We start from the raw sequence: 12011 nt of genomic DNA, 5'->3' as shown, positions 1-12011 counted from the left end.
TAGTGAAAACTGCAACAATCGAGAATTGGGAAAAAATAAATCACCAGGAACAGATGATATACCATTCGAATACAATCCACACTGATGGAATTAGTCTAGAGCTAACCAACATATGAAACAAATATGGAAAACAAACAGTGACCAACAGACTGGAAATATTCAATATATATCCCAATTCACAAAAAAAGGAGACACAAAAGACTGCAGCAACTACAGGACCATAGCATTAATTTCCCATGCAAGCAAAAGTATGCTCAACATTCTGCAACCAGACTCCAACCATATGTGGAGAAACAAATCCCAGAGGTATAAGCAGGGATCAAAAAAGGAAGAGATACTAGGGATGCGTTGGCCAATCCTGACGATCAGAAGGTTGGCAGTTCATGGTCCGAGCTGTTCTGTCAACCTAGCAGTTTGAAAGCATGCAAATATTAAGTAGATAAATAGATACAGTACCACTTCGGTGGAAAGGTAACAGCATTCGGCACAGTCATACCACATAGCAGTCCTCAGACAACGCTGGCTCTTTGGCTCATTAACAGAGATGAGCACCGCTCCCTACAGTCGGTTATGACTAGACATTCATGTCAAGGGACTACCTTTACCTTTATCTTTTCTAGGGACCACACTGCAGACATATGATGGCTAATGGAGTGTATCAAAGAATTCCAAAAGAAGATCACCATGTGCTTTATAGACTATAGCAAAGCCTTCCACTGCATAGATAATGAAAAGCTATGTAACGCCCTTCAGTGAAGATAGGAGGAAAGAATATCAATAATCTGAGATTGGCAGACAACAACATAACTACAAGCAGAAAATATCAGAGACCTGGAACAACTACTTGCAAACACACGGCCACACCACCAATAATGACAATGGAGGCTTGCCTGAAGTCCTGTTGTCCCTAATGGTGGTGTGGCCATGTGCACACACCGCCACTGGGAACAATGGGGGCTGTCCCTAATGGTGGTATAGCCATGTGCATGGGACAACGGGATTTGAACATCCATTGATATGGTATTTGCAGGGGGGGGGGGTATATGTGTGTGTCCAGAAAGGATCCCACACAGATACTGAGGTCTCACTATATGTTCAGATGTTACAGCGAGATGTAGAATAGCATCTACCATGCCCTATGAGGAACGACTTAGGGAGCTGGGGATGTTTAGCCTGGAGAAAAGAAGGTTAAGAGGTGATATGATCGCCCTGTTTAAATATTTGAAGGGATGTCATATTGAAGAGGGAGCAAGCTTGTTTTCTGCTGCTCCAGAGAACAGGACCCGGAACAATGGATGCAAGCTGCAGGAAAAGAGATTCCACCTGAACATTAGGAGGAACTTCCTGACAGTTAGGGCTGTTCGACAATGGAATGCACTCCCTCGGAGGGTGATAGAGTCTCCTTCCTTGGAGGTCTTTAAACAGAGGCTGGACGGCCATCTGTCAGGGATGCTTTGATTTGGATTTCCTGCATGGCAGGGGGTTGGACTGGATGGCCCTAGTGGTCTCTTCCAACTCTATGATTCTATGATTCTATGATCTCATGGTGCTAGGTGGAGAGAAGTGACCAGTGGGGTCCCACAGAGCTCTGTCCTGAGCCCAGTGCTATTCAACATCTTTATCAATGACTTGGATGACAGAATTTGAGGCATACTTATCCAATTTGCAGATGACACCAAACTAGGAGGAGTAGCTAATACCCCAGAGGACAGGATCAAAATTCAAAATGATCTGAATAGAAAGCTGGGCCATAGCTAACAAAATGAATTTCAACACGAAGAAATGTAAGGTACTGCACTTAGGACGGAAAAATGAAATGCACAGATATAGGATTATGGATATCTGGCTGAATGAGACTACATGTGAAAGGGGTCTGGGAGTCCACGTAGACCACAAGTTGAACATGAGTCAACAGTGTGATGCGGCAGCTAACTAGGCCAACCCGATTTTAGGCTGCATCAATAGAAGTATAGTGTCTAGATCAAGGGAAGTAATAGTACTTCTATTGATGCAGCCTAAAGTGATTCAAAAGTACTTATTCTGGTGTCAACATCAATAACTTTGCATCAAATATGCACGAGCAGTCAGCAGAAGTATAGTCAGCATTGCAGATATGGATGCCAAGTGGGTCAAAATAGATGGTCTGCTTACATCCATTTGCCAAAGCAATAAAATAAGTCATTTTCTCCTTCAAAAATGCATTCTGAAAAAGTTATGTGAATTATAAATTATGCTGAGCAAGGCTGTCAGCTAAATTAAACCACCTAATAATTTTAATGGAAGTAGTCCTTTGAAACCAATAGATGTTTGCTTACATTTGCTTCATTCATTATCCTGACTAACCCATTACTGTAAATCTAAAGGGGAGGACCCAATACATAATTCTAGTTCTAAAGTCTTCCACCACCAACAACCAAATGCCTATTATTCCATTAAACATCTCCATCCATTCTTCCTTGCTCCTGCCAAAATATGAACTTTTCTTGAAAATCTATGTGGTGTTCTCCCATCCCACTTCAAATTCTTCTTCAAAACCATCTTCTTCATGAGTCCTTTTGATTTATTGTTTTAATTTATATGTCCAACAGTAACCAAGCTTTGTATATGCATATAATTGGACTTGTCATATTCGTGCCTTCTTATTTTGCATATATGCACAAATAACTGTTCATGTTTATACTCAGTAACCCCAAGGGGGTCCATGAGACCTCCAGATTGGTATTCTCCTTTTTAAACCTCAGAAATCTTATCAGCTGAAGACTTTTTTTTAAAGACTGGAAACTGTATATGCAGTTTTTTGTGCAATAAGAAATCTAACAATGTAACAATCCGTGGCTATGGTTATTAACAATTTTAGTAGGATTATTTAGTTGGATCTCTAATGCTAGAAAAATACACACAGTGGACCCTTGTTATACGCTGGGGTTTGGTTCCAAAATCCCCCATGTATAACAAAATCCGTGGATGCTCAAGTCCCATTAAATATAATGACATAGCAAAATGGGAAAATCAAGGTTTGATATTTGAAATTTATACTTTTTTGAGCATTTTCAAACTGTGTATGCTTGAATCCATGTATAAACAATTCTTGTATAAGAAGGGCCGACTGTATTTTTCTTTTCATAGCAGTCAAGATGCGAGAGTCAGAAAAGTACTGTGTTTTGGTTGTATGCCTTTTTTTTCCTACTTTTTTTCTTTTTGTTCCTTCTGTTTTTTTGTATTTGATATCTCTGATTGTAAATTAAGACTTTTTGTGCTAAAAATTGATAAAATTTAATCTGTTTTTACCAACAGTGAAAACTCTCTCCCACAGCCCCTTTAAAAACTCCAGCAACAATGACTTAGACTTTTTCTATTCTCCCACCCCTTTTTCCTGCCTCGGAACCTTAGCAGCAGCGCTTCAGAAAGCGAAGTGCTCCGTTCTAATCCTTTACAAAACTTTACAATGAGTTACAGTGGGCCTCTGGTATTTGCTGGGGCTTGGTTCCAGGATTCCCCCCCCCCCAACTATGGGTATCAACATCTAAAATCTGTGGATGCTCAAGTCGGCATAATGAATTGTGTCGTTTATAGAAAATGGCAAAATCAAGGAATCCATATCTTTCTTTAATATTTTCATGCTGTGGATTGTTGAATCCAGGATAAAGAGTATGTGGATATGGGGAGCTGACTGTATTCAAGACATAAGATGAAATTCAACTGCTAGACCAAAACATGGTAGACTCACTGAAATCAAATTCTGTCAAGGTTTGAAGCATCTAGCATATTGCCCTGAAGAGATACAGCAGCTAGAGGCACTCAGACATTCTCTTTTATAATTATAGAGAATAAGTGGCTTGGCAGCAAGGGCCTTTCTTTTTTGTGTTATAATGTTAGGTGTCATATATACTCCTAAGTCCATTGACCTTTTCAAAGGATTGACTATTCTAACATATCAAATACAAGGAATGTAGTGTACAAGGCCTTTACATACACATATACAATGAACACAATGTACTTCAACATATTACCTTTTGCAACTATAGAATTATTTTGATTTTCTTCCTGGTAAGGAAGCAATTCTGCTATCTCAAACTCCGAGCAAGACACTGAAAAAACAAACTCGAGAGATGCTTTTCAGTGATATTATCTATTCCTGATCTTGTCTGCTTCTCTGCAAACCTGGTGTGCTGAAGCTGAAGGATGACCTACATCTATCACTTAAGTTTCTTTTGAACTATATCTTATATTATTTGAAACACAAATAAAGTCTTTGTAAGAAACTAATTACACAATTATAAACAAAAACAATTATAGGTTGAAACATTCTTTGCTTTATAAGCATTATCTATTTCCAAACTATAAAAGCTAAATACTGCATTTTTGACAAATGATTAAAAAAATAGCTTCCTATTTAATTCCTCCACCTGCTCTAAAGTGGAGATGGATGGGCTGATCATGCCCCTTTCAACTGCTTTTTCATACTGGGAACATTGAGAAAATTCAATAAATTTCTGCACGAGCCCATCTTATCATCAATTAAATTTAAACTGTCATTTAGGATTCCACTTTGCACATTTTATTAGATTGTTTTATTTGGACCAATACACTAAAATTGATTTAAACAGAGAAACCAAGTAATTTCAGAATGAAAAATGAAACAAAACACTTTCCTCTAATTTCAGTAAGTCTAAACACACTCACCTATGTAGACCCTCCTGCTGTATCTCTGCATCAATAGTAGCACAAATACATGCAGTGGAATAAGGTTGATGATGAAAACATAACCACCCCATGCAGAAACCTGTGAGAAATAAATACAGCACAGCAGAATGTTATTTTGTAAATAGTTAAAACACTTAGGCTGACCAGCATGAATTACTAGATGTAATGTGTAAAAGCTAAAATGAAAAATCCACAGAACAGAAAAATTCTTGTCAGGAAGCAGAGTAGGTAGCGTGTAAAATAGTTTTCAATGAATGTTTAAATATTATGCCAGTGGGCATAAACTACCTTATTATTTTAAACAAATCTTTGTATAGCATCTAGAAAAAATTATATGCTGCATGAATTTAAATCAAATCACTTGATTGAATAAAGAACCTGTCTTCCATGTTTGGAAAAACTCTGCACACAGAAGGTGACTTTAAGCACTATAGCCAGGCGTCTGACAATATTGCATTTCAGGGGCTGGAGAAGCTGCCATGGAAAGAAGAGGACAGGGAAATCTGCTTCCAGTCCTGCTGCATGAACCTAAAATTTGGATCAAACTCATTATGGTTAAATGGATGCAACACATTAGGTAATTCTTAACATTTTATATATTTTCAGCTTTCCCTACAAACAGAAATGTGGTTTCATGTATTTCTGACAATCTTAGGCTGAAAGAACTCAGCAGTTATCTCTACAGCAAATAAACCAAGATGAACAGACTTGCAGGAAAGCGTTCACTACACTAAGCATATCAGTGACTTTGTCACATATGGCAAGTGAGATAAACCTATCTTCCAGATAAAGCAACTTGAAGTTTAAAGGCAAACTTCAACAAAGAAACATTTTCAACTTGTTCACTGAGTAATAACCTCTAACAGTGCCTGTAAAAAGACTGAAAACTATTTCTGTAGGATAAAAATATAGTTAATGACCCTTTCTGAGGGTGCTGGGAAGGAGGACTGGAACTTCGAGCCCTTTACTTCAGTGACTCAGTGAAATGTGATCATCAAATCAAAAGAAGTCTAGAAATACCAAAAGACCTGTACACCTAGTGTCAATCGGTAGTTGTCCTAAACATGTCTGAAATTGATCAGAAAATCTCAAACTGTTGTAGGAAAGGAGTGCTCTTAGCAGAAAAGTAATACCCCACTTAAGGGCATTTTACAAATCTATCATTTCTCTCAGACTGCAAGAGTTTGCTTTCAAAATCCTCAGCTGATTTTAGATTCCTAGAAGAAGGGAAATTTGTATACATTTGTTTATGTGAGCTGTATGTTTTCTGTTTGTATTCTATGTTACATGCTCAACATAATTATTGAGGAAGACTACGCAAACTCAAAACAACCATCACCGAAGGTGAATATAAATGCATACCAAACTGAAGACATTTTTCACCAGGACTACATGTGGATAATTTAGGGTACTTAGCCTATTATCAAAAGCTCTCTATAAGAGTTAAGTTCAAATACCTGGCAGGAGTAATCTGCTCCTCCCAGGAGGTCTTGCTTTTTAGGTGGAAAGGAGAAGAGAGTGGTTGGGGCTTCCTGACCCTGACCACTGCTAGGAAATGCAACGCTCAGAAAAAAAAATAGTTCCACAACTCTGTAACAAATCTTTAATGCCTCCCACATGGAAAATAGTTTTAAGCCATAAAGATTCATAATAGAAGGAATGGAAAATCATGGATTTAAACCAGTGGTTCTCAACCTTCTTAATGCCACAACCCTTTAATACGGTTCCTCATGCTGTGGTGACCCCCAATCATAAAATTATTTTCGTTGCTACTTTATAACTGTAAGTTTACTACTGTTTTCTGATGGTCTTAGGCGATCCCTGTGAAAGGGTTGTTCAACCTCCAAAGAGGTCACGACCTACAGGTTGAGAACCGCTGTTTTAAACAAATGCACACATACGGTCAGCCCTCAGTATTCGTGGACTTGCCATCAGGGGATTCAAGCATCTGTGGATGGCAAGCCCGCGCTGTTCCCAATGGTGGCATGTGTATGTGGCTGTGCCACCATTAAGTTCCATTGTCTCCAATGGCAGCGTGGCTGCATGCACGTGTCGCCATTCAGGACAGCAGAACTTGAGCATCCACGGATGTTATATCCCTGTGGGGTCCAAAATGGATCCCCTGTGCATACTGAGGGTCGACTGTACTTGTTTCAATTTTCCTCCAATATAAAACATGCAATTAATAAAAATATCTGCCATATTAGCATACCAGTAAATTGTTTGCGTATGGCAACAGAAATAAGTAATGATTCAATAAAGAATGAGATTTTGCACATCTCATTCAGTTGGATAATATATTTCCAAACCAACTGTATATACATTTGAGATATCTCTTACCATGTAGAAGTATGACAGGCAGCAGCATATGGTCCAGAAGACTGATCCAGTTTTCACAGACTTCACCTAAAGATTAGTTTGAGTTTTATCAACAGTAGAAAACAACAAATGTATTAAAATAGCCATGCTACTATCAGAGCAGAGACCTAACTCTAAAATAACTACTGCTTTTCATTGTGGCATTCACCTCTTAACTACACAGACTTAAAACAGAGCAAACAGCCATACTGACCATAAGAAAAATTCGGGTTCTATACTTGTGTAATGTTCTTATTAGATCCACTCCAAAAGCACAAAAATGTATAAACTTCCAAGACCTACAGAAGTCTACACAGCGAAATTGTTAATAAAGCCAGATTTAGAGAGAATAGAGAAGCCTGTGGTCCAATTCCTAGCATGAAATGGGGGAAAAGGGAAGTTTTACCTATTCAAATTAGGCTCTCTTAGGTTTCTACTGTATAGGTGCACCTAGAGCTGTGGCAAACAAGAAAGCAGCAAATTTAATGTCCCATTTTTTAAAAGTCCCATTATTGAGAATATAAGATCTCTGTACTTTCAGTTGGTCCTTCATGCTTTTCCCATATGTAGGAAATGCTAGATATAGCAGACCATATGAAGACTATCCTTAAGAAGAAGAGCCCTCCCTTCATGACATCTGACTCCATCCGGTTTGGGAGGGAATGAAAAGACAGGCTCAGTGCCATTGATCCTGGCCTAGATTAAGAAACAGAGCCCTGATACCCTTTTCCACCACCATTCCCATCTCTTTTTGTGTCGTGTCTTTTTAGATTGTAAACCTGAGGGCAAGGAACTGTCTAATTAAAAATAATAATTGTAAGCCACTCTGATAGCCTTTAGGGCTGAAAAGCGGGGCATAAATACCATCATAAATAAATAAATAAATAAATAAAAATGTCATTTCCCCATGTTAACAATGCAAACTTCTATTTAAAAAGGTAAAGTAATTAGCCATAGGCCCAAATAACAAAAACAACATCAATCATTTGAACTAATTCTACAGATGCTGGATCTAGAGAGAAGACATCTAAAGGTACCTAAAGACAAATCAAATCAAATTTCAATGAAAATCTTAATATTTCTAAAATATAAAGGCAGTACTTGAAATGTATTAAACGACTTACCCACAAGTAGTACGTGAATTGCAGTGCAAAAATAGCTATCCCTTCATTGTCAAAAGATCCTGCAACTGATCGTGATATGTAACCTGGTACTATAGCAATAAAACAGGCAGCTAGAAGCCCTGCTCCTTGGTTCCACAGTTCTCTGGTGAGCAGGAAAGTAGAAATTGATGTAAGGCCGCTAAAAACTGGTGCAAGAAACACACATACATCTCTTATGTGGACAGTAATGTTGAGCATATTTAAAATCCAATGTATAAGGCCTGCTGTCACCATCAGCCCTGGGTATACCTAGAAGAGATGGAAAAAATATTTCACTATTTAGCAGATTTTCATCTGAATCAATATGATAAAAAGACTCTTAATTATTTTGAAGCAGTAACCTATGCAGAAGAGATTGTTATTTTTACAAACCATCTAAAAATCAAGCTATCAGTAGAGCCAGACATTCTATTCAGCACCTGTAACATTATACCCTTCATATCATAAAGCAAGATGTGTGTTAAAGAAATTCTATACCCTCTGGATTTCAAGGATGGCTCAAAAATACAACTATCACCTCATTCAATCCAGAGTAGTTTGTGTGTTTAAATAAGCAAGCAAATTTTCTTGTGTGAAGACTGCGCACAACTTTTCCCAGTAGTACATTCACTGATCTACTTATGCTTAAAAATTCAAGTGGGCAGAAAGCTGATGTACAAAGATGTTGGATAAATCATATAAGCCACTAGTTGGGATGGTGAATTCAAGTTGGCTAACTAGAAACAGTATGAAGGACAGAAGGAACAAGATTAAAGAGACTGGAAGCACAAAGAGCAAACTCTGCACTGGGAGGGAAAAGGAGCTGTTTGTGGGAAGGGAAAATTAATGTAACATTTAAATTTGAGTATCTTGAGTGTCGCTTCCTATTACTAATGCTCTGTATGTTTTCATTCACATCTTTTTCCAGTTAAGCTAACAAAAAAAGTAACATCTCTAGAACTAATCATGAAGTATTTTTAAAATCCGAGAGGCTATCAAAATGTGTATTGTTTATCTTTGCTAAACTTTATTTGCTGAAATGAAACAGCAGCATCAAATTTATGATTATACATACACAAAGTACTGTTAATGGTAAGATGTTACAGTGTAGCTTAATACATGAAAATACGGCCCTAAAGTATAGGCTTATAGCAGATTCTACCATATGCTCCAAAACTATCATGTGAAATGGTTACATCATGCAATAGAGCCACTTGTTGCTGAAATAGATGGAGCTGTAATTGATGATATAATAGTTCAGAAAAAAAATTCTTTTTTCTACATAGAAAAAAATCATTGAATTTATTTAAGTGCTTTATTGATAAAATATATAAAATATATTTTATTGACTTGTAAATCCACTAAAAACGGTTCCTATATTGAAAATAGTTAAATAGCTTTCAAGAGGACATCTAGAGTAATTTGAGTGCTCACACCAGTTTTAGCCATTAAAATAACATAATTATATTCCATTACAAATGTCATCAGAAACAGAGGTTGTGTTTTTTTTTTGCAAGAACATCCCATTTATGTGTACAAAAGCTTTAATCTACACAGAATTTTAACACTTAATTTTGTCAACTCAACACATTCTGAAAAGCACTATGCTTTGATTTTAGAAGTGGCTTTCCAGTAAATTCATCTGTTTTATACTGAACAGTGTTGCTTCTCCTCAGCTTTTTCTCACAAGTGCAATGAGATAGGAATAAGGCAACAGGTTTATTGCTACCTTACTTTTTCTTTCCCTATTCCTCTATATCTAATCTCAAACAAATACCTCAACAGAGATCCCATTTTTCTTTGAATGGGGGATGTTTTTGTCACTACAGATATTCATGCGTTTATTAAAGGATTTCTAACCCACCCAAGTGAGATCTCAGATTGGGATGTTATGTGACCTAAAGTCATTTTTGGCTTATGGCAACCCTATCATAGGGATTTGTTGGCAAGATTTGTCCAGAGGGGTTTTTGCCTTTGCCATCCTCTAAGGATTAGAGCAGGGGTAGGCAACCTGTGGCCCGCGGGCTGGATGCGGCCCGGAGAGGCCTTGGGACTGGCCCCAGCCCAGTCCTGCCGCCGATTGCCGCCAGGGCCTTTGGCGTCTTGTGCAAGGAGCATGGTGGGGCAATTGTCTATAGAAGCCTCAGAAACATGCATTTATCTTAACATTTTTTTAAAAATCAGCAAATGTTTTCACGTGTCCTCCATTTTTTATTTAAAAAGTGCCCTCCATTTGAAAATTTTGTCCTACATTTGTCCTGGTTTATTTATTTATTTAATTTTTTAAAAAATTATTTATTTATTTTTGTTTGGCTTCGGCCCCCCCAGTTGTCTGAGGGATAGCAACCCGGCCCCCGGCTCAAAAGGGTTGCCTATCCCTGGATTAGAGAGTGTGATGTGCCCAAGGTCACCCAGTGGTTTTCCATGGCTGAGTGGTAATTTGAACCCTGGTCTCCCGATACATATCCCAACACTCAAACCACTGCTTCATATTGCCTCTGTTCGGAATGGGATAAAGATAAATCCCTTAAAGCAATGTAAATTAGTTGAAACACTTTAGAAAAAAAATTAAATAACAGCCAGACTAAAACTACAAACTGACAGACTGAAAACCAACCCAGGATCATATCAAACTATAAACCCTAGCAAACTCATGTGAAAACAGCTTCACTATCTATGGCAACAGGGAACTAGGTTTTTAAAATAAATGCACAATTACTTTATTCAGATATTTCATTATTTGAAAGTGGAAAATATAGAGGTATTAACTTTGTACATTCTGGTTATGCCTTACAACTGCCCCAAATCTGTAGCATTAAAGATTTCTAAAGGAGCAGAGAGGGACATTAATAAGCAAACATTCATCATTGCATCTGCTTTTTGTTAGTTTTGCTCAGTCACCAAGATTCCCACAAGATTCTGGCCATTAATAGCTAAGGTAAATTTGGTTTCCTTCAACGATAGGTATAGCTGTAACCTATTTTGTAACAATGATGTTTATGGAATTCACCTTCCTAATATTCTGTTTCTGTTGGCTTTCTGAAATCATGCTGAAGAATGCTACTTCCAATCAGGTAGCAAGTATCAAGGTTTGAGCTGTAAGAAGGACTCTGTATTTTTGCTTAATAGAGAAACATGTCAAGTTGAGAGTCAACAGGTCTGGGTGCCTCACTTTGCCCCAGTGAACGGTGAGAAGATCTAGCCTGAGTAACAGCCTGAGAAATTTTCTTCCAGAGAGGTGAAGGAGGAGTGAACCAAGGTTGTTTGGGTCAACATAGGGTGATCGGGATGCATAGAGCTCTTGCACATTTGATCTTTGCTATCATCTTGGTGACAAGAGGAAACAGAGGAAAAGTATACACAATGGGACATACCCCAGTAAAAAAGAAATGTGTCGCCCAGTGAGCCCCTCCCATGTCAAGCTCTGGCACAAAAGGTCCAGCATTGGCTGTTAAGGGATAGAGATCTATAGCTGGCCTGCCCGAGCATCTGAAGATCTTGCAGTGAGTGCCAGGATGTAGCTTCCACTTGTGACAGGATTTGGAAGTCTGCCAAGGTGTTCTTCTCCCCTTGAGGAGAATGGCAATATCTCCTGAAATGGACCAGTTCCACAGGAGCACAGTATGGGCTCTCATTCCACTGGGTTTATTCAAATAAAAGACCACTGTAGTGTTGTCGGAGACCACTGAGACTATCCTGCTCAGTAGAGAAGGCTCAAGGGTTCAGAACGCCTTTACGACTGCCAGTATCTTGAAAGCACTGTGATGCAGAGTACTCTCTTTTAGTGAACGCAACCCCTTCATTGAG

The 12011-nt window shown here is 38.2% G+C and overlaps 1 protein-coding gene across 1 annotated transcript in view; it reads right to left on the bottom strand.

The window, feature by feature from the left end:
- STT3B (STT3 oligosaccharyltransferase complex catalytic subunit B) overlaps positions 1-12011 on the bottom strand; it is a 53307-nt gene that overhangs the window by 25042 nt on the left and 16254 nt on the right. Inside the window, exons 3-5 of the mRNA XM_042475611.1 lie at positions 8187-8474; positions 7045-7110; positions 4684-4783 (exon numbers count right to left, since the gene is read on the bottom strand). Of these exons, the coding sequence (XP_042331545.1) occupies positions 4684-4783; positions 7045-7110; positions 8187-8474 (454 nt within the window). The remainder of the gene's footprint in view (positions 1-4683; positions 4784-7044; positions 7111-8186; positions 8475-12011) is intronic.

This window comes from Sceloporus undulatus, chromosome 6 (genome assembly GCF_019175285.1).
Source record: "Sceloporus undulatus isolate JIND9_A2432 ecotype Alabama chromosome 6, SceUnd_v1.1, whole genome shotgun sequence".
NCBI lineage: Eukaryota > Metazoa > Chordata > Lepidosauria > Squamata > Phrynosomatidae > Sceloporus > Sceloporus undulatus.
The sequence above is the reverse complement of the archived record's forward strand: the minus strand, read 5'-3'. Positions and strand labels throughout refer to the sequence as shown.